This window comes from Eurytemora carolleeae, unplaced genomic scaffold (assembly GCF_000591075.1).
Source record: "Eurytemora carolleeae unplaced genomic scaffold, Eaff_2.0 scaffold833, whole genome shotgun sequence".
Classification (NCBI taxonomy): Eukaryota; Metazoa; Arthropoda; class Copepoda; order Calanoida; family Temoridae; genus Eurytemora; species Eurytemora carolleeae.
Genome location: NW_019396825.1, coordinates 1 through 22,080, shown reverse-complemented (window position 1 = coordinate 22,080; position 22,080 = coordinate 1). Strand labels below are relative to the sequence as shown.

General features: G+C 33.3%; 3 protein-coding genes across 11 annotated transcripts in view; 2 read left to right on the top strand and 1 right to left on the bottom strand.

Moving 5' to 3' along the window:
- Positions 1–4,524, bottom strand: part of LOC111709093 (Golgi SNAP receptor complex member 2-like) — a 57,426-nt gene extending 52,902 nt beyond the window's left edge. For all 4 annotated transcript variants that reach the window (XM_023482689.1, XM_023482690.1, XM_023482692.1 and 1 more), the window contains exon 1: positions 4,480–4,524. The gene's annotated coding sequence lies outside the window, so the exon portion shown is untranslated. The remainder of the gene's footprint in view (positions 1–4,479) is intronic.
- Positions 2–12,223, top strand: LOC111709092 (zinc finger Y-chromosomal protein). 4 transcript variants are annotated; one of them, XR_002766785.1, is made up of 8 exons: positions 2–69; positions 5,333–5,424; positions 5,861–6,421; positions 6,761–6,842; positions 7,512–7,705; positions 9,461–9,529; positions 9,836–11,503; positions 12,022–12,223. XR_002766785.1 is itself a non-coding variant. In XM_023482687.1 (7 exons), exons 2-7 carry the CDS (start codon positions 5,335–5,337, stop codon positions 9,935–9,937), a joined length of 1,098 nt encoding a protein of 365 aa, XP_023338455.1. In that variant the 5' UTR covers positions 2–69; positions 5,333–5,334; the 3' UTR covers positions 9,938–11,699. The 4 variants fall into 4 exon arrangements, 1 of the variants encoding a protein (XP_023338455.1); XR_002766784.1 differs by having other exon boundaries at positions 12,009–12,223; XR_002766783.1 differs by having other exon boundaries at positions 9,836–11,603; positions 12,009–12,223.
- Positions 12,224–13,297: 1,074 nt separating this feature from the next.
- Positions 13,298–18,961, top strand: LOC111709089 (deoxycytidylate deaminase). 3 transcript variants are annotated; one of them, XM_023482683.1, is made up of 9 exons: positions 13,363–13,397; positions 14,264–14,271; positions 14,824–15,006; positions 15,571–15,616; positions 16,043–16,109; positions 17,065–17,188; positions 18,095–18,175; positions 18,490–18,536; positions 18,766–18,961. In XM_023482683.1, exons 3-9 carry the CDS (start codon positions 14,830–14,832, stop codon positions 18,893–18,895), a joined length of 672 nt encoding a protein of 223 aa, XP_023338451.1. In that variant the 5' UTR covers positions 13,363–13,397; positions 14,264–14,271; positions 14,824–14,829; the 3' UTR covers positions 18,896–18,961. The 3 variants fall into 3 exon arrangements, with proteins under 3 accessions (XP_023338450.1, XP_023338449.1, XP_023338451.1); XM_023482682.1 differs by lacking the exon at positions 14,264–14,271 and having other exon boundaries at positions 13,298–13,397; XM_023482681.1 differs by lacking the exon at positions 14,264–14,271 and having other exon boundaries at positions 13,330–13,397; positions 14,815–15,006.
- The last annotated feature ends 3,119 nt before the right edge of the window (positions 18,962–22,080 follow it).

Here is a 22,080-nt window from a genome sequence, read left to right as displayed (position 1 = left end):
TAAAATGTTTCAGCAACTATTGTTGTAAACCATCCAATGAACAGTTAAGGGAGGATACTAACTTAAAAGGTAATCTAAGAAAATACTAACTTAAAAGGTAATCTAAGACAAATATTGCGATATCTTAAAGGGAGTGTTCGCGAAAAATGAAAGGGGGTATAGGCTTAATGCGATAAAAAATGCGCTTTTGATCGCTTCTAATCTTACTTCTATCTGTTGCGTCTATAAGGAGAAAATTGTTAAAAACGACTAATACCGAAGAACGTAGTATCCATACAAATTCAGAAAGATGCAACATACGACTTAGACCGTAAAAAAATCTATTTAATTTCAAACAAATCTTACTTACTTGGATACTTGAGTGGTGATCCTCAGAGCCCCAGGTAGGAGCATGTTGAGGATAGCTGGAGTGGCCCGCACAGTCCAGAGGTCAGGTCCTCGTCCGTAGAGAGTAGTCAAGTAAGTCCACACTCCCTGGACCTGGCACAATAGTTGTGGGATTAGTTGTTAATAAAGTGTGCGTCAAGCATGCTTTTAAACATTTTTAATGATCTGGCATCCTTAACCTCAGCTGGGAGAGCATTCCAAGAGTTAACAACCCTGTTAGAGAAGAAATGCAATCTTGGATCTGTCCTAGAGCGTTTAGGGATTATGTTGTATTGATGGGAGGTCAGTCTTGTTGGTCGTGGGTTATCTGGACCAACTAAATCAAACCAAATATCTCTGCTTACGTTGTCAAAGCCTTTTATGATCTTGAAGGTTTGCAGGAGGTCAAACCTTGACCTTCTTTGTTCAAGTGACATAATACCTAACTCCTGTAGTTTCTCCAAGTAAGAATTTCCCTTCAGTCCTGTTATTAGGTTTACAGCACGCTTTTGTACTCGTTCCAGGATATTAATGTCACACCGTGACCAGGGTGACCACGCTGGGATGGCAAATTCTAGGTGACATCTGACAAATTGTATATATAACTTTAGAAAAGTTTTCCTGTCTCGGTAAAGAAAGGCTCTAGTGATTTGGACGAGGACACTCGATGCTCTCCTAGCAGCCTCAGCACACTGTAGTGACGGTTTCATAGATTTATCTATAATCACGCCTATGTCTCGTTCAGAATCCACTGAGTCTAACTTTTCACCATTCATGAGGTATTCAAAATTCTTGTTACTGCGACCCACATGCAGGACTTTACATTTTTTAACATTGAATTCCATACACCATTTAGAAGCCCAGTTTGTTAGTCTGTTTAGGCAATCCTGTAGCTTATCTCTATCCTCCTCGCTTACAATCCTCTGCCCTAGCTTCGTATCATCAGCAAATTTATTGATTATAGTGATCAATCCTGCCTCGTCATCCAAGTCATTTATAAAAATTACGAAAGCCAGTGGGCCGAGCACCGAACCTTGAGGAACTCCTGAATATACTCTGCTCCAGTCTGAGAAACAACCATTTAGAACCGTTCTCTGAAGCCTATCAGATAGCCAGTCAGAGAACCAACTGAGAACATTTCCATCAATACCATGTGCCTTTATTTTAGCTAACAAGCGTTTCTTGGGTACTTTATCAAACGCTTTGCTAAAGTCAAGATACACAATGTCCGCTGCGTCCCCTTCATCTATGATTTTGGTAATTTTTTCAAGAAATTCAAGTAGATTTGTCGTACAGGATTTGTTCTTCATGAACCCATGCTGCGAGGCCTTGATTAAATGGTTAATTTCAAGATGGGAGACGACTTGATCCCTGATTATTGATTCCATGAGTTTGCAGCTAATTGAAGTTAGAGAGACAGGTCGATAGTTTTCAGGCTTACTCTTGGACCCCTTTTTGAAAATGGGCGTAACGTTCGCCAACTTCCAATCCTGGGGGACGCAACCTTCGTTCATGGACTTGTTGAAAATAATAGACAAGGGTACACAGAGCACATCACAGTTTTCTTTTAAAACTCTAGCAGGGATACCGTCTGGACCTTGGGCAGTACCCGGTTTAAGTTTCATAATTTTATCCCTCACTTGACCTCTACTAAATGAAACATTGGATATTTTACTCGTGACTGGTAGGGGTTCACAAACAGGGATGTTATTTTCATTCTCCCGAGTAAAAACATTACAAAAAGCTGTGTTTAATTCCGAGGCCATTCCTTTGTTGTCGCTGATAGTAATATTATTAACTTTTAATGGTCCAACTCCGACTTTAGTCTTAGTCCTGCTTTTTATATATGAATTGAAGGGCCTCTTATTACCGTTATCTGCTATGTTTTGTTCAAATTTTCTTTTGGCTTGCCTAACAGCTTTTTTACATTGTTTTTGGATATCCTTAAAATTTTGCTCATGCTCCTGGGATCGAGTTTTCATGTATAAATTGTATCTGCGCTGCTTGGTCCTGATTAATTTAATTACTTTTCTTGTCATCCATCTAGGTTTATTTCGTTGTCGACGGGGAATTTTAGGGATGAATGAATCAATACCTGTGTGAATTGAGTCCTTAAGAAAGTTCCAGGATTCCTCTGTATTTCTCTGTACAAGCTCCTGTTCCCATTTTATCCGACCTAAGTATTCTGCTAGACCCGTTAAATTTCCATTTTTCCAGTCACAGATTTTCTCATCAGTCGCACAGAATCTGGATTTAAATAAAATTTCAGTTAGAATAATGGTATGATCACTATTCGCAAGGTTTCCCAGAGGTTCGACATTAATAATATTTTCGGGTCTGTTAGAAAGCGCAAGGTCCAAAATGTTGCCGCGTATATGTGTTTTGAAGTCAACTAATTGGTCGTATTCATACTCCTCGACAGTTTGAAGGAAACTTTCGGATTTTCTATCGCTGGTTTTAAACTTCCAATCAATTGTAGGAAAGTTAAAGTCTCCAATGAATAAGGAATTTTTGCCGGATGATTTTAACAATTTGCAGAGCTCTAATGTGTTTGCTTCATTTGAACTTGGAGGTCGGTAAACAAGGGTAATAGTTAAATTATCGGACGGATTAATGTCGTCTTTGCTTAAGACTTCAAATTGGAGAAATTGGTTAAAATTGTTATCCCCAATGTTGATAGGTTTGACTAAAAGACCAACTTTTATATAAACAAGTAGTCCACCTCCAATACCGTTAAAGGTGTCCTCTCTATCTTTCCTCAGCTCAGGGTCGATATAGTAACCATCTATGTTCAACATTGCCATACTTATATCATTATTGCACCAGGTTTCTGAAATAAGTAAGATATCTGGATTGTAGTCAGATAATAAAACCTCGAGGTCATTTAATTTATTTATTAGGCTACGGGAATTTAAATAGATGACAGAAATCATTTCGCTGATTTCTTCTTGGTCCTGGAGTCTGGTGGACTTTTGGAGTCCCCTCTCAACCTCTTCCTGTCCTCCTTCGCTGATTTCTGGGGTTCCCCAGCCTCCATGTTCTCCATGTTGTTCTCCAGCGTCGATAGAAACACTTCTTCCTCGTCGTCGGATGGCAGGTCGTCTATTCTCAAGGCTGGCATATCCATTTGCGAGATAATCCTCTCCTCCCCCNTTTTTATGTTATTTTTTTTCTTTTTTTCTTATCTTATTTATTTTTTAATTTAATTTTTTATTTTTTTTATTTTTTAAGCCATCTTTTAGTGTACGGATTTTTACCGTCACCTGCTCAGTATAGACTGAAAGAATAAGATTATCCGGGGATAATAATACCCTAGCAATCGAAAAATGGAATAAGATTATCCGGAGATAATAATACCCCACGTAACTATGGATAGTTTGTCGATGTATAAAAAGTCTCCTTTCTTCTAAATTAAAAAGGATGTACTGAATTAGGTATAAAAGTTGATTCGGTCAGCATAAAAATATTGAATAAATGTGACGTTTAGTACATCCTTATCCTAGTGCTGTTAACCCTGTCCTCCGATACTTAAGGACCAGGGTTTGGATCATAGGTGAGGTTCATCCAAGATCTCAGAGCCCTGCTGCGTCTCCTCTGACGTTCTAAATAATAAACGGCAGAAATGGTTGTAAAAATTCGTTTAAGTAGTGCCTTGACAGTGTCTATATATCACTACTGCACTTAATCAGGGAGTGTCAATTATCACTCAGAAAAGTTAAAATTACTTGACTTCTCAGTCAAGCTCACTAGACTTTACAAGTTTTAAAACTTCTGAACTTTCAGTAATGGAAACCAGGGTTCCCTAAGGAGTGTCAATTATCACTCAGAAAATAAAATAGATAAATTGACTTGACTTCTTAGTCAAGTTCGTTAGTCTATACCACTTTGCCACAACTGTGTGGGGCTAAGGTACAACTGTAGAGGCTGAGCTAGCAGCCTCAAGGATACAGGAGGTTAGGCCCTCTACCAAAAGGTCCATACAGTACAGTACGGACTCGAACAGACTTGGACAAAAACTTGATCCAAAAGTCCAGCACTTCTAATTATGGTCTCACATTTTAGGCCTCATTGAAGTCATTATTAGTGCTAATGACGACTCGGCATTTGAAAGACCTCTTTTAGAAGTGAATCAAGCGTTAAACTAGCTTGGTCGTTTTAGATATCATTCAGATATTACACCCTATGGTCATCGATTATCTTTCGCCACATTTGTATATAGTTGATTTTTCATAATATGTTTTGATTTTATTTTTTAAAATAACATTTAGCTTCCAACTTGTTTTCGAACATTCCTGGAAAATATGAAAATGTCGTCTTCATTACCAAAAATCCTGGAAATAGGAATAAATGTAACTCTTAGATCATAACAATCAAAACATTGTGAAAAATCAACTATATACAAATGTGGCGAAAGATAATCGATGACCATAGGGTGTAATATCTGAATGATTTGTTTGAAATTAAATAGATTTTTTACGGTCTAAGTCGTATGTTGCATCTTTCTGAATTTGTATGACCACTACGTTCTTCGGTATTAGTCGTTTTTAACAATTTTCTCCTTATAGATGCAACAGATTGAAGTAAGATTAGAAGCGATCAGAAGCGCTTTTTTATCGCATTAAGCCTATACCCCCTTTCATTTTTCCCGAACACTCCCTTAAAATAAATAAATAATTAAAAGATCAACCATCAGTCCGTAGAAATCAAGGCCGAGACCCCTTCAGAAATAACCGCCAAAGGACGGAATTTAGTGTAATATTTGATTATGAGACAAGTCTAGTTTAAATCGTAACATCAGGGTCTAGGCCAGTAACAGAAGCCACCTTCCCACTGAACGGTAAAAGTGACTTATTGAGTAGTTTTTTTACAGAGTTTATTCTGTTGTGAATTTAACATGATATTTTTAAAAAGAGCTCTACTTGAATTTCTCAGTTGAATTTATGTTCACAGTTGTTTTTCTGTTTAGATATGGAGGAGAATGAGTTAGAACAAATCTGTGCTTGTGATCTTTGTGATTACAAAGCCAATCACGGAAATGCGCTTAACAAACATAAAATGGTAAAAAGATTTTTTTCCTTCAGACCTTAAAAAATTCAATTTTAGACCGACATCCAATATTTGGACATTTATAATCTGATTATTCATGTGTCTGATTGATTTATGATAAAAAATTTTTGTTGTTCTTTTACAGTTAAATCACTTTCAACAATTGTTTAATTTATCATCTTTTTTCTCTGAATAATTCCCGTATTTTCCTAAAACCAATTTTATCAAATATCAGTATCACACAGATTTTCTAAGACAATAAAAAATACTTATATCTGCGTTTCCAGATAACATTGCTATATATCGTGTAGAAAGAATGTCTAAAATCTGACGGTAAAAATTATTTGTTTCTCTTGTAACTGTGGAGCGTGGGTTATTAACCCAATTACTTTTTCGCAAACTCATCTTGTGAGTTATTATTCTTATGATCTTATATTGTTTTGTTTAGGTTGTACATAAGGTGGTTAAAGAATATATTTGTGACTTATGCAACTTCAGAAGTGGTCACCCATCAGCCTTAAAGAGACATAAAGAGAACCTTCATGATAAAACTAATCAAATTACTTATCATTGTGATATATGTGAATATAAGACCAACTATAAACATGCTTTAAAGAGACACACCGCCAACAAGCACAACAAAGATTCTCTAGTCAGCTACAAATGTTCTTTCTGTGATTATGTTTCAACTTATGACTTTATTATGGAGCGCCATATTACCACAATGCATATAAAGGAGGGTGAACATAGTTGTACCAAATGTGATTATACCACTGTACATAAACAATCTTTAGACCGTCATGTACGTATTGTACATGAAAGACCAATGCGATATTCCTGCGGTGAATGTGATTTTAAATCTGGGCACTCCTCAGCACTCCGCATGCACACTGCGACAATACACCAGTCCAGGAAAGCGTTTCACTGTGATATCTGTGGGTTTGAGACTCTCTACAAGACTGCACTGATGAGACACAGTAAAACTGTGAACTGTAGTGGGAAATATAAAGTATATCTCAAAAATTACTTAATAACATATTTTTCCTTATTCTATAAACATGAAAACATGAAAAACATAAAAGCATTTTTTTCGGCGATATTACATTAAAAGGCGAACATTATTTATTTTCCTATGAAGATATTCAAATAATTGTTGTTACATAATTCGATGCAAAGTCAGAATTATACTAAATTACTAAATTTTATATTAGTAGAAGGATCTCGGGTAATGCATAATAAGGATGAAAAGAGGAAAAAATCACAAATTCGCACACATAAACTAGGATTATAAAAAAGGATTTTTTATCATTTTTTTGGGAAAAAATTATATTAATTTACTTTTTTGCAGGGTGTAGGAGCTGGAAACCTACTGAAGCAGGAGAATGAAGAGAAGAAGGAAAAAGGAATCTCTCAAGATATAATTCATATAGGTGAAGTTCAGTGCATTTCTTTATATTCCAAGTTTTTAATTTAACCTTGTTTGATATATTATAAATCGGTTTGCAACAAATATGTTTAAACCGCCGCTACTTTAATGGTTTTTTTTGTAAAATCATCTAAGAATTAAATACCTCCGTAACTGAACCTTGTTTAGATTTTCTAATTTGTAAGTGCGGTGATTATTTGAATTAAAATTGCATTTTCTGTTATTCATAGCTTTCATTCAGATATGACAGCACAAGGTTGATATTATTCAATTCCAAGAGATTTAACAATAAATATTCTTCGAGCAGTACGCCTGGGTTAAATCTTCCTCCTACGGTAAAGCAGACCGCTTTGTACCCATGGTCGGATATACTTCGTTGGGGAGGAGCTTCTTCCTCTATCCCATTATTATTACTATTATTGGCGGGTTGTCTACAACTAATAATCATAATAATAATTACTTCCGCCGCAAGTATTATTTTCTAATTTTAATATTGAATTGAGCAGATTTTCCAGTTTTTTTTGGTGAATGTTCATATATTAAAGATATTTTCCAGTATTATTCGGAAAATTTCCTACTCTGGTCATGACAGATACGACAAAAATGTTCTTTTGTGGATACCATCGATTTAACCGTTTCTACGGCTATTTGATCAAAATCTAATCGTGTTTAGATCCGTCAAGTGTGTCTAGTGCTGACTACAGTCGAGTTGAAATCTCCAAACAGCTGATTGACCCACTCGCCGGTACACACGCATACTCTGTAGTTTTAAACAAGGATTTTGTTCTTCAAGCACCCTCGCACGAGACTTTACCCACAAAACCTCTTGTTATTAACACTTCCTCGGTCAATTTTCCTAAATCAGAGGTAGGATATTAAATAATAAATAAAAAACCTTGAAACAGTGTAATTCAATAAACTAATGGTATGCAACACGGAGAGGACTTGAAACTCCGATCCACTTCTGGAGCCTCAAGCCATCCCTGCAACTTTTGATTTAATTTGAGTTGTTTAGCGCTGTCAACTTTCATCTTGAATTTATTGAGTACAGTAAAATCTAGTTAACCTTAACGCGGTTAGAATCCTGTTCAAATTCAAATTGAAAGTCTTGGGCTACGTCGCTGAACTGCCTAAGTTGCCGGTTCAGATTCAAATTTGAACTAGCGATTTAAAATGAAAAATTCAGGTAAATTTGAATCGGTGATTCAAATTTGAACCGGTGGTAGGCAGTTAAAATTGATTAAATTCGGCCTCTTCAGGATCGGGGTGTGGTCATGGAACGTTCCCAAAAGTTTGATTTGATTTGAGTTAATTTTGAGGATAAGTTACTTCCACAAGTGAAAATATCCCAAAGATACCAAATAACGCTTACCAAATAATGCTTACCAAATAATGCTTACCAAATAACTCTTACCAAATAACTCTTACCAAATAACTCTTACCAAATAACTCTTACCAAATAACTCTTACCAAATAACTCTTACCAAATAACGCTTACCAAATAACTCTTACCAAATAACGCTTATCAAATAACTCTTACCAAATAACGCTTACCAAATAACGCTTTTCTAAACTTGGAATGCTTAGATATCTGATATTCACAAACATAATGCTTCTACTTTTATGTATAAATATATAAAAGAAAAACTTCCTTCGTCTTTCAATGGAATGTTTGCTCCATTTGTAGAACCCGTAGAACCTAATAGGACACTAAATTTTAAATTGGAATTAGTAAGAAACAAATATCTTAAACCTTTTCCAAAAATATTTCTCACGAAAGTTTTTAATAGTGTTCCAATGAATATTAAATGTTCCTTATCAGTACTTAGTTTCAAAACGAATATGAAAATATATCTGGTTTCTATATATAAGGAATTTAAATGTAAAAACAGGAACTGCTACTCATGTAATTTGAAAATCTTGTAAACCACTCTGTAACATATTATCTCCAAAAATTGGATTTTTTAGTGCTGGGGTTTCTCCTTTCCTTCCCTTTTTCCCTTTGCTATTCACCCTTCCTTTCTTTGTTTCCCTTTTTTTAAACTACTTTATGTTTTGTGTAATGAATTTGTTATTTGTTAATTTAAAAAAAATAAAATGTATTTTTAAAACTTTGGAGGGCCAGCCAATCAAAACATCCAGAAATGGTTAGGCTGTAGCCCTGGCTAATAATTGTTTATGTTTAAATTATAGAATGTAAAATGTATTTATTATAATGTTTGCCGAAATATATGTCTATCTATCTATCTTACCAAATAACGCTAGGCCCCTAGCATATTCTAGTAGCAGCGCTCAGTCCCTAATAAAGACTATTAATCTACTCATAGTATGCATTGAGTGAAATTTGACAAAATGGAAAATGCCTGTGTTTTTGTTCAAATATTTTTTACAGTAAACCACTTAAAGTTCTATTTCTTCGTACCTTTTATTTTTTAATTATATTAATTTAAAACAAACTTTTATCAAAGAATTAATATAAAATAAGGATTGTTCGTACACCTAAGGTTTATAATATGATTTAAATATTTGAAAACAGAAATCAACGTTCCTCTCAACTTTCAAGCTCCCCCCCCCTCCACCTGAAATATTGAAATCAGTACAATTTCTCAACTTTTTTATCAGGATGGGTTCAGTACATCCCTTGTTTTCAACACTAATCCAGCATTAAGCAGTATTACACTCATAGAAAAGGTAAAATTTTTAATAGTATGAATTTAGAGTGGATTGTTTAATCAACAACGGTATCCATTAACTTGAAGCATCTATCTGGGTTCTTATGAGGAGGATTCTCTCGTTTTCTAACAATTGAAAAGTGCAAAATTCTGACATTTTTATTATTATTTTTTTCAGCAAAATTCGCAGGTCAAAAAACTTCAACTTGAGATATCTTTTTAATCCTGAATTAGTCCAATATTAAGAGAGTATCATTATATAATTATTTTTTTTGATTATTATACAATATAGAAATTTAAAATAAAGTTGTTTTTTTCCCAATAGGATGGATTATTGTATCAAGTAACAGATAAATATCGGTCTGGAGATATTATTCAAGTTGCTGTTTCATCTCAAGAAGATATTCTGAGGATTGGATCAGGGTAGATACTTGTAACACCTACCGACACAAGAATATACTTGATACCTACCGACACCAGCAGATACCAGAGAAAAGTATATACTAGATACCTACTGACACCAGCAGATACCAGAGACAATTGCCGACACTATCAGATACTAGAGTCACCAACCGACACCAGCAAATACTGGAGTCACCAACCGACACTATCAGATACTAGAGTCACTAACCGACACCAACAAATACTTGAGTCACCTACTTACACAAGTAAATACAGAGACACCAACCGACACCAGCAGATACTGGAGTCACCAACCGACACCAGCAGATACTGGAGTCACAAACCGACACCAGCAGATACTAGAGTCACCAACAGAAACCAGCAGATACTGGAGTCACCAACCGACACCAGCAGATACTGGAGTCACAAACCGACACCAGCAGATACTAGAGTCACCAACAGAAACCAGCAGATACTGGAGTTACCAACCGACACCAGCAGATACTGGATTCACAAACCGACAACAGCAGATACTAGAGAAAATTTCCGACACTATCTGATAGTACAGTCACCAACCACACTAGCAGATAATGGAGTCACAAACCGACACCAGCAGATACTAGTCACCAACCGACACCAGCAAATACTTTAGTCACCTACTTACACAAGTAAATACTAGAGACACCTACCGACACCAGCAGATACTTGAGTCACCTACTTACACAAGAAAATACTAGAGACACCTACCGACACCAGCAGATACTAGAGACACCTACTGACACCAGCAGATACTAGAGACACTTATCGACAACAACAGATACTGGAGTCACAAACGGACACCAGTAAATACTAGAGTCACCAACCGACACCAGCAAATACTTGAGTCACCTACTTACACTAGTAAATACTAGAGACACCTCCCGACACTAGCAGATACTATAGACACTTATCGACACCAGCAGATACTAGAGACACTTATCTACAACAACAGATAATACTGGAGTCAAAAACCGACACCAGCAAATACAAGAGTCACCAACTGACACCAGCAAATACTTGAGTCACCTACTTACACAAGTAAATACTAGAGACACCAGAAGATACTAATACTAGAGACACTTACCGACACCAGCAGATACTAGAGACACCTACCGACAACAGCAGATACAGAGACACCTACTTACACAAGAAGATACAGAGACATCTACCGACACCAGCAGATACTAGAGACACCTACCGACACCAGCAGTTACTAGAGACATCTACCAACACAAGGAAAAAAGAGAGATACCTACCGATACCAGCATATATTAGAGACATCTGTCGACAAAATCAGAATATAGAAACAGTTACCGACCGACACCATCAGATTTTAGAGACACCTATCGACACCAGCAGATACTAGACACCTAACAACAACAACAGATACTAGAGACATATATCGACACCAGCATATACCAGAGACACTTTATAACACCAGCATATATCAGAGACATCTAACCGACAATATTATGATGAGTATTCTTTGATATATTAATGCAAATTAATCATACAGTAGAACCCATTAAACAGTGGAACAGTATGAAGAATGGTAACTAAGTTATGATTTTTAATAGTCCAATGAACATTTCAAGTGTACACACTACACACTACACAGACCTTGTTTACTTAAGTGTATTTTCTCGATACTGGTAAAATAATTTCCATTTTGATACAACATCAAATACACATTAGATTGTTCTATTCCACACTGAATCAAAGGATTTCCAGCGAATGAAAACTTTTTCTAAAAAAAGCAAAAATTTTGGTTCGCATTTGCAATTTTTTTTGCGAAATTTAGCATTTTAGCTTTGCATTCAAAACGACCATAAACTGCAGTTCATAAAGAAAGATTCAAGAATAAGTTAAAATCAACCTTTTTTTCTGAACAATTATAAATTGGATGTTCGTTTCACTTAAAATCTTTTTAAAATAATTGTTTGTTTTTTTAACATTGTTTATGATGAAAAATAATCAGTGCTTAGGATCCGGATCCGTTGGATTTGCAGGATTTTGGCTTCCTGGATCCGGATCCGCAAAAATATGCGGATCCACAGATCCGGATCCAAGGGGCAAAATATCAACAAAAATCTGCAAAAAAAACCAAATATGAACTATTGAAAAAAGAGAGATTATAAATAAAGCTATGTATTTAACAATATCTTAGTTTACGTAACTATATCTGAAATATTTGTCAGTGTAATATTTGAATATTAGATTTGATGCTAAATTGTGGAATGAAAACTGTTAAATATATACTAAATATTAAAAACCTTAAGATTTAATGTTTATTTGAAGTAGCGACGGTTGTAAAATTACATTAAACATAAGTTTAATATAAATTGCAGATTTAAATGATTTAGTTTGCCTACTTTACATTTTTTAATTATTTAAAATAAATTACACAAACTATTTGTTGAGGGCCAGTGCAGGAGAGTTGAAACATTTAGAATTGTCTTCAGAATGAAAACACGAGAAATCTCTTATTTTAACAGTAGTTTTTCATAATACAGCAGTACCCTAATTCAGGGTTCACTATACCGGCTGGTGGAACTAGTGGTTCACGAGATTCAGGGATAGGGTTGTGAAATGTGAATCCCTTGCTTTATCATTTTTATTTTCATTCAATATTAATAAGAATAATAAAACAACATGGGTAAATATTTTCTTGAAAAATTATTTCCCCCCCCCCCCATCCCCCATCTTTCACAAAATATTCCTGTTCTCCTTTTTGTAATTTATAAAGGATTCTATTATTAAATATCCCAAGATGTTTGTTATGTTTCATTCGCTGAGTTAGAGAAATGAAAAACTTCTAAAATTGCAAAAAAATAATTTGGTAAAATAAAAATGTGAAATAACCTGCCATTTGTTTTTTTTTGTCTCTGAACACAAAATAAAGCATCTAAATTAATTGTCATCAACAATCAAGGGTTAATTCAACTGAGTTACTATTTGCAATTATCTATTATGATCTTTTTTTTCCGAATTTAAAGTTTTTTTAATAGTGCTTATTATGCTGTGCACCTCGCGCACCTACTTAAAACTTTGTTGATATATATTAATAAATATAAAGAAAGAACCCCTGCTAAGAATTCAATGCAAAAAGCTAAATCACTGAACACTTGCAATATTCTGAAAGATGAAGGATAACACTTGCAAATTCATTATTCGTATTTGCAAATTAAAAATATTACAGCTTTTGTAGGCTTAGTTATATTTCATCTTTTGTTAAAGCAAGTTCTTGTCAAACTTTTTAACTACGTCTACGCCCCAGTTGAACGAATAAATATAAAAAATCAATTTTTTTCAGCGTTTAGTAAAAAAATCCCATAGATATTTGAGGTTATGGTACAAGGGAAGGTTTAGACAAGAGAGAGCGTGATTCTTAGATTTTTTTTCAGAGAAAAATGTCAAGCTCCGAAAAGTCTTCTCTCGACATACAGGAATTTATATTCTTAAAATCATGTTTGAAACGGTTGAAAATGAAATGTGTGCGCACGGCAGAAAGAACTTAGCAGTTATCAGTCAGCGTGCTTTAAGCATTATGTCATGTGAAAAATTGTCTTTTGTCCTTTGCTGGATTTGGTGTGCGCACAGAATTTGTAAAAGCGGCATCCTTTAATTTTCCTCTAATAAAAATAGAAGCCAATTTGAACATAGATTTATACTAATTATTATTAAAATCTCAATATCCCCCCCCTAACTTCCCTATTTGCGCCTCTGGAGTCAGTAGAAAGTAAAAAATTAATTTTAGAAAAAAATTTGAAAAATTATTAATCTTTCAACATGTCGAGCCCACTGATTATCGATTTTAATACCATATGCACTCAAACCAATATGAAGCCAACTTAAAAGTTTAAACATGTTCATTTTGCATTTTCATATGTTTTTTGTATGATTTACTATCTCTGTAAACCCTGGTTACTTCTTTTAAGTCCTTGAGAAAAAGCTCATCTTGTAAATAATGAAATAAATGACATCTTTGATATTTGAGGTTTCTAAATTTTTCTTAAATTAAATCACATTTAATATCATCAATTTTCAATATTCAGTTAATGTTTACCACAATTTGGAAAGCCTAAATATGTTCAAACTGAGAAACTGACCAATAACTTATTTTAAATTTTTGCCTTGAACAGAATGGACTTTTTTTAGTTTTGGAAAAAACCTGATAAAACTGATTTCTTTAATTAAATGTTTACAGGTGGGCCAATGCTTAAGATATATGATTAAATAAGCATATTATAGAAACATTGTACCATACAGAAAACAGAAAAAATGAAAAAATTGAATATAACAATATTTTCAGGTGCTAAGGTGTTAGTTTTTAAGTAAAGCAGAAAAATTGCAATTTTTTCAAATAAATTTGCTAATTAATTGACAAATTTGCAATTTTTAAATAATTTATCTTTGGGATTTTCAAAATGATATAAAACATCCTTGTTAGCTAAAAAATGAGGATTTGGTGAAAAATTTTACTCTGAAGTTTAAAAAAAGGCTAAAAAATCGCGTTTTCTCTGGCTGCACGCGAAATAATTGACACAAAAAAAGAAAATATTTTGGATTTTTCTACTCCTATATATCTATTCTGAAGACTTCTATTTCGATCTCAGATTTTTCAATCTTTTTATTATAATAAATTCTTATTTTTAATTTTTTTTTAACTATTTCATTCATTATTTTTTTTCTCTCATTGGTAAAAAAAAATTCTTTTTCCATCCGTTTATAATCGAACATCTGCAAAATCTCTTGCGTAATTTTTTCAGCTAATTAAATTTGCAAAATTGTTTAAAACCTCCTCAAAACTATGTTTTTAATATTTGAATATATTCAAATTGTTTTTTTTAAGTTATAGAATAGAATTATCAGGTATCTATGAATGCCCTAAATATGACCGAAGAGACAAATATTGACACTTCAAAAAACGAGAGCCCTGTCCTCGATCCTGTTACTGGTTCTAACAATGGCCGTGAAGATTACCTGGATTGGAATGAGTACTTTATGGCAGTTTCCTTCCTTTCTGCTCAACGCAGCAAGGACCCGGCCACACAGGTAGGAATAGGTGTACAGTACATATTACCAGTTCTTGCCAGCCATCCACTGGGATGTACCACTAGAGCATGGGCGTTATAAATTTGCTTCAGCTGCACGGTGTGGTGCTGCGCCCCGAATGGAATCTAGGGGTTTCATGTAGGAGTCCTCTTCAGATTTAAGCTTGATTTGATTTTTATGAATTGAATCTTAAAGGGTTTAATTGTTTTAAGAACTACCCCTGCTCCGGTAGCTAAAAGGGCTATTTTCTAGAATTACCTCCCCCCACCCCTCCTAGGTAAATGTTGTATTTGAAGAAATAGAGAGGGATAAGTATATCTTGTAGGGTTAGGTTAGGTTTAGACACTTTTTGGGTCGAACGCTGCGGCTAGGGGCCAAGTGCCACCGCTAGGGCAGGCTAGGGGGCTGCACTCAAGGCAACGATCTACGGCTCTAATTTTTTTTGTAATTTAACAGGGCATGCGCGTAACTCCTTTGGGTTTCTACTGGAAGGTTAAGTTTAGTTTAATTTGCCTCTCCTCGTTCTAAAAAAATAACAATTAAAAATTATTTTGTTATATTCAGGTTGGAGCTTGTATTGTGAGTACTGATAAACGAATTGTAGGAATAGGAAGGGATCTTTTTAATTATCCGTTTATCTTTTATCCATTTCTTTAGTTTTTAAGGTTTTTGGCGTTCATGCATTCAATCCTCAACCAGTTTGCTATTTTTACTTTATTCAAAATTTTGATTCTAACAGAAGATAGTTATATTGGCCTATTACAATTGTATAATAAAGCTCTTCGCTCATATACATTGTATATATTTCAGCTATAGCAGGCAAAACAGCAGGACCGATTTGGCTGAATTTTTTAACCCGTTCAAGTACTTTATATTGTCCATATCGCTATTTCTTATTTTAAAAAAGCCAAAAAGTTTGCTTTATTTTACTTTTTGTTTTTCGGCACGGTAAAAATAATTTGAAATTGATATTGAAAAAGTAAAAAATTCTCTAGTTCTAATTTGATGAATTATGAATAAAAGGATTCCTGATCAGGATATAATGGATTTCCCAGGGGATGCGGGGACAAGCATCTACCCTGGGGGAAACGAAGCAGTAATGAGTAAGCTTATCAATTTAAAGGGACCATCGTGCCAATATCAAGGGATATCTAACTAAGACACCCTTTCAGCCTGTATCAATGATATGGAAAATATCATTGTTTTTCTATCTCGAAACATGTATAATTCTTACAGTTTCTTGTTTGTTTTTAGGTAACAGAAATCTGTAAGTCACTGTTGAAAAGAAATCATAATTGAATAAAAGAAATTAAAGAAAACATGGATATTTCACTAATTTTTAATAATACCAAGCTAGCTTTTAAGGGTCTTGTTGTGAATAGGAAATGCCACTCTAAAAAAAGGGAGTCACACTGAATTACGCCCACATTCACTTTAAATTATTTTTTTAAGGGAAACATTCGCAATTTGAAATATATTATATTTACTTTCATGAGCTATTTATTTTTTAGTGTTAAAGGGATCGTACTCTCATTGTTTACTGCTTTTATTAAGTGAATGGATATTTTAAAACAAATATGGAACTTGTTATTTTTATCTTTTAAGGAACAAGTTCCCGTCTATATTGTTATTTCTTCATTTTATTTCATCGTTTTAATGAATGGATTCTCAAAACGTACCCACCAAATGGATGATTTTGAACTTCAACTTTGCGCTCAAACTCAGTAATTATACATAATTAAGACATTTTATAGGTCTCAAATGAATCCTAAAAATTTCTCCTCAATACAACACTCAGTTCAACTACCCTAAATTGCCGGTCATTCCCTTCTAATATCTTCATTTTATTTCATCGTTTTAATGTTTAGGCTATTTTAAACATTCAAATGATTTATGGATAGTTAGACATTTGCTTTTGCAACATAAGGTATTTTTTTTCTCAGTATGGTAGTTTTCCAATCAAATATTAAATGATTTTTGCAAAGAAATAGAAAACCCCTTAAAATAATCATAAAAAATATCTTAGTATATTAAATATGTTCATTGTACACTGTATAGGTTGGAGAACAAGTACATGTACGTGTGTCACGCTGAGATGAATGCAATCATGAACAAGAACAGCGCCAGTGTGGAGGGTTGCTCCATGTTCGTCGCATTGTTCCCTTGCAATGAGTGCGCCAAGGTCAGAAGAAAGGGGATTGTTCACGTCTTTATCATTACTACTCACTTCATCTTGAATTTCATAATACACGTGCTATAAAGTAATCATCGTGTTCTAAAGTTAAATTAGCTTTACATTATAGTACATGTGTTTTAAAACAAGTACACAAACGTTTCATAAAACTACCTATAACACTATTATTTTGGCACGACGTGTAAAAAGTTTTTGTTACTTAAATTTTCTATATATCTCGAAGGTTCACGCCTTTTTAGATTATATTTTGTCCGTCGCTAAAGCTCGGGACAAAATTAATTCTAAAAAGTCTTGAACCTTCTCGAAAAAGAGAAAATTTCTGTTCATAACACTGGGAACCAAATAACAGTGTTATAAATAGTTAAAACAGGGCAAAGTATGTTTTTAAGTCTTTGTAACAAAACTCCAATAATTTTTTTGTCTAATGCAAAGTAAAAAATTGAGGTCATTTTATAATCTATTTATAAAAAGGTTGTATCCATAAATTGTTATAAAGGGGGAGGGGGTATTAATAATACATTAATATTAAAGTAATTCTTACAAATAATTTTAATAGCGCATGCAGATTGCAGAATAAGTGTACTATTATTCGGAAAAATACTCAATTAGATTCATTTTTGTTTTAAGTATTGCGCGCATTTATATTCGAAACTAGCGAGAACCCAGCGTTGCCCTTGTTACTCTATAATTACTCCCGCTGTTTACCCGCACTTAGTCGAAAATTCCGATTTTATCTATTTTTTTCCGATAAAAGTCGACCCAGTCAACTTAGAATCTGAAGCTAAGAACATTTCCTTGACTCTCACGAGTTCGACAATTAGAGTTTGAGTTATGGTCGAAGAAACAGACAAACAGAGATTACAATATAACTATATATAGATGCATATTTTTTAGATGATAATACAGGCGGGGATCAAGGAGGTCGTCTTCTTCTCTGACAAACACTGTCTAAAACCGAGTACAATTGCCTCTAAGGAATACAGTTGATTATGATTTCATTTTTTTCTAATAAAGTTTTTGTGGTTTTTATTGATTGTTTTTTCTTTCTCTAGACTTTATTTCAAGAAGAAAAATCTAAAACTCATTTTTATTTTTATCATGGCTACTTTTTATTATTTCCAGATAAATGCATATTCAAAATTTTGGATACTTGAAGCTTTAAAATCATTGATAGCATATACTGCGCAATTAAACAACTTAAGAATTATTAACCATGAAAATATTTAACCAAATTATTGCGTTCAATGCAATTAATAAGAATAATTTAGAATAATAAACTAACTACGTAGAAACTGTTGGATATGGCTGGAGTAACCTACAAACAATTCATTCCCAGGAATAAAAAGATTTTAACTATTTAAAGGGAGGGCTCGTAAAGAAATAATAATAATAGAAATTCTAGAATTGATCTGAAAATAATTAAGAATCCATCACAACTTTTATCTCTATCCGATATTTCTCCGAAGATAATTAAAAAAAAGTCTAGAATGAAGCTATAGGTATTTAATGTTAACAACACACATTGAAAATAGAATAATAGTATACAAATCTTTTTGCTCACTAAGAATGCGTCAGCTTACCATTGATTTCGAACTCGCGGATTCCTCCGTCTATAATGACGCGAACTCAATCAGCAAGTCAATGACGCGAATTCATCAGCAGGTCAATGACGCGAATTCATCAGCAAGTCAATGACGCGAATTCATCAGCAAGTCAATGACGCGAATTCATCAGCAAGGCAATGACGCGAATCGATGTGATGATGATATTAACTTTCTTACAGATGATGGAAAACACATTGCCCTGAAATATTTGATTTATTCACTCCGAAAAAAAAGACAAATGAATTATTTTTATGACTATTTGAATTTGAAATGAAACTTGATAACTTGTTTTGATCCTTGTTAAATGATATTTAGTTACAACTTTGAATTTCAAACTCGAGCTTTCTTTTCAATGCCAAAGTAAACAAAACATTAAATGTTGAAATTATATAAAAAAAAATTTCCTCAGCAGAAAAAAATATTTTTGCTTTCCCTTGTACAATCCAAAAACCGATGAAAAGCATGACGCCCAAAAGATTGTTTTACTCTATGAATCATACATTTTCTTGTTTCTTGACTGTTAAGACTGAAACACTCCACTTGCATAATTTTATAGATCTTTAAACTAACGTATACTTCTTACTTTATTTACAACCACAGTTTTATTTTTTTATATTTTTATATTTCAGATAAAATATGTCGGTGAGTAAACGGCACCAGGATTGGGATTTAGATTGTAAGGTCAAACATTTTTTCTGGGGAGAATTCAAAATTGATTTAATTTGTCAAACTGTCTCTTTGTAAAGGACAAGTTGTGAGTTACGCGCTCTTGCCGCGTTGAATTATAAAAGAGAGAGATCAGTATATATTTAAGGGATAGTTTAAGCTAATACACTTGCTGGGCCGAGCGCTGCGGCTAGAACAGGCTCTCTCTCTGTCTTGTAATTCAACGCGGCAAGCGCTCGTAACTCCTTCTGTCGATTAAAGGGAGGCCGGGCTGTAGACATATATTCAAGAGACCCCTATTTATGGACATGACTGGTTTACAACTGGTTAGACTCATGTAAGAGTTAAACTTATGAAAGAGTTATCTTATGAAAGAGTTAACTTATGAAAGAGTTAACTTATGAAAGAGTTAAACTTATGAAAGAGTTAACTTATGAAAGAGTTAAACTTATGAAAGAGTTAACTTATGAAAGAGTTAACTTATGAAAGAGTTAAACTTATGAAAGAGTTGAACAAATGAAAGAGTTAAATGGGTTAACTCATGAAATGATTAATTTTAGAAAGGGCTTAACTTAATGTGGATTATTTACCATATATCAATCTAGCAATTACAGATTTTTTTCTCTGAAAAGTTTAATATTCGTGCGTAGTGTGTACTACGTACAGGTAATATCCTTTTAAACGTAGAGGGAAAACTATACAATTTTTTTTCCTCTCAAAATTCTCGTATTCTCATAAAACGAAACAAAGCCTTTGGCCGTCCATTCAACCCACTCAAGAAAAATCAACTGAGGCTGGCTTTTTTCTAGTATTTTCTAGCATTTTTCTAGTATTTTTCCAATATTTTCTAGTATTTTTCCAGTATTTTTCCAGTATTTTTCTAGTATTTTTCTAGTAATTTTCTAGTATTTTTCTAGTGTTTTTTTCTAGTATTTTTTTTAGTATTTTTCTAGTATTTTTCTAGCATTTTTCTAGTATTTTTCCAATATTTTCCAGTATTTTTCCAGTATTTTTCCAGCATTTTTCTAGTATTTTTCTAGTATTTTTCTAGTATTTTTCTAGTAACTTTCTAGTAATTTTCTAGTATTTTTCTGGTATTTTTCTAGTATTTTTCCAGTATTTTTCTAGTATTTTTCTAGTATTTTTCTAGTGTTTTTTGTAGTATTTTTCTAGTATTTTTCTAGTATTTTTCTAGTATTTTTCTAGTGTTTTTTTTCCCTCAATGAACTAGGGAAGGAAAGTTATCTGAAAAAATTGTGGATTTATAAATTTTAGAATTATTTTTATTTAAATGTTTAAGGGTATTTTTAACTCAGCCTTCTCAAAGTTCTTTAATATGTTTTATTCATTTATACGTTTAGGTTTATATCGGAGGACTGAGAAGCGATGCAAATAAATACGATATAGAAGATGCTTTCAGTGAATTCGGAAAAGTAAGCATTAATTTTACTCTTTAAAACAAAACAAGTTTTGTTTTTCATTTTGTGAATTTTGCTTTTTAAAATTGAGCACACCATGTACGTTTTTATTCTTTTGCTGGAAAATTATTATCTATGTGTGTTATTTTATATCATGGGTATGATTTCATTATGTTATTGTATATCATGGGTATGATTTCATATATTTGATATATTCTTATTGAACTACAAAGCATGAGATATTACAAATAAGCAATCACAATTTACTATTTAGTCTGGACCCGCCTAACCACTTCAGGGTAGGTTGTTGTGAAGTTAGTTAACGATACTGTATATAATTGGTTACACACATCAAATTATGTTTTTGGATATGTAGGGAGTTGATTGGGAGGTAGGAGATTGTCAGGTGATCTGTGGCAGGGTGAGATCAGAGGGATTAATGTAGAGATAAATTAAAATACTGGGTGTAAGGGAGGGTGGATTCACACACACAAATAAATTATTAAAGTTTAAATTTTTAAATTTTTTTTTATATAAAATCTACTCACATGATGTACAACTAGGTTTTCGCATTTAAACCTCTCACAATTCTCAAGATAAATATTGATTACGCTTTTTATTTTTGCAGATTTAGTTTCTTTAAGGTTAATTTCAATTGCATTCTACAATTTAGGAAACATTGCGGACGGAAAGCTTTCTAGATTTTTGTTCTAATTTATATGATTTTGTTCTATTCGGTTCAGCTAGAGACATATTTTGGAAGGAAGAGGGAAGGTTATCAATAAAGTATCCATGCATAAATGCCAGAACACTAATTTTGTATGTATCAACAAGATTAAGAACATTCAGTTTTGAAAATAATGGATTTGAATGTGCCTCATGAACGTACTATTAATGACGGCTCTGATTGACTTTTTTACCGCTCAAAATAGCGTAAGTTGTGAATGTGATAACAGGGTGTTCAAAAAGTGCAGAGTTGTGATAAAGCAAATTATTGTCCAACAACATTTTTCAATGAATTGTATCTAATATTTCAGTAAAATTATTAATATTAGAATTGGGAGGTTTATATGTTACCAATTATTTTGAATTTATTTGGAAAAAATTTTACCATTAAAAAAATGGATTCAAAAACTCTTTCCTCAAAAACGGATAAATTATCAATGACCTCAAAATCATGTTCATTTTTAAT

What these genes read in the sequence shown, in the direction of transcription:
- LOC111709092 (XM_023482687.1), top strand. Translation starts at nt 5,335, where the DNA reads ATGGAGGAGAATGAGTTAGAACAAATCTGTGCTTGTGATCTTTGTGAT. An exon ending in CGCTTAACAAACATAAAATG is followed by an intron (nt 5,425 to 5,860) that starts GTAAAAAGATTT and finishes TGTTTTGTTTAG; the next exon opens with GTTGTACATAAGGTGGTTAA. An exon ending in TCAAGATATAATTCATATAG is followed by an intron (nt 6,843 to 7,511) that starts GTGAAGTTCAGT and finishes AATCGTGTTTAG; the next exon opens with ATCCGTCAAGTGTGTCTAGT.
- LOC111709089 (XM_023482681.1), top strand. Translation starts at nt 13,362, where the DNA reads ATGTCAAGCTCCGAAAAGTCTTCTCTCGACATACAG. An exon ending in GCAAGGACCCGGCCACACAG is followed by an intron (nt 15,007 to 15,570) that starts GTAGGAATAGGT and finishes TGTTATATTCAG; the next exon opens with GTTGGAGCTTGTATTGTGAG. An exon ending in CTTGCAATGAGTGCGCCAAG is followed by an intron (nt 17,189 to 18,094) that starts GTCAGAAGAAAG and finishes CATATTTTTTAG; the next exon opens with ATGATAATACAGGCGGGGAT.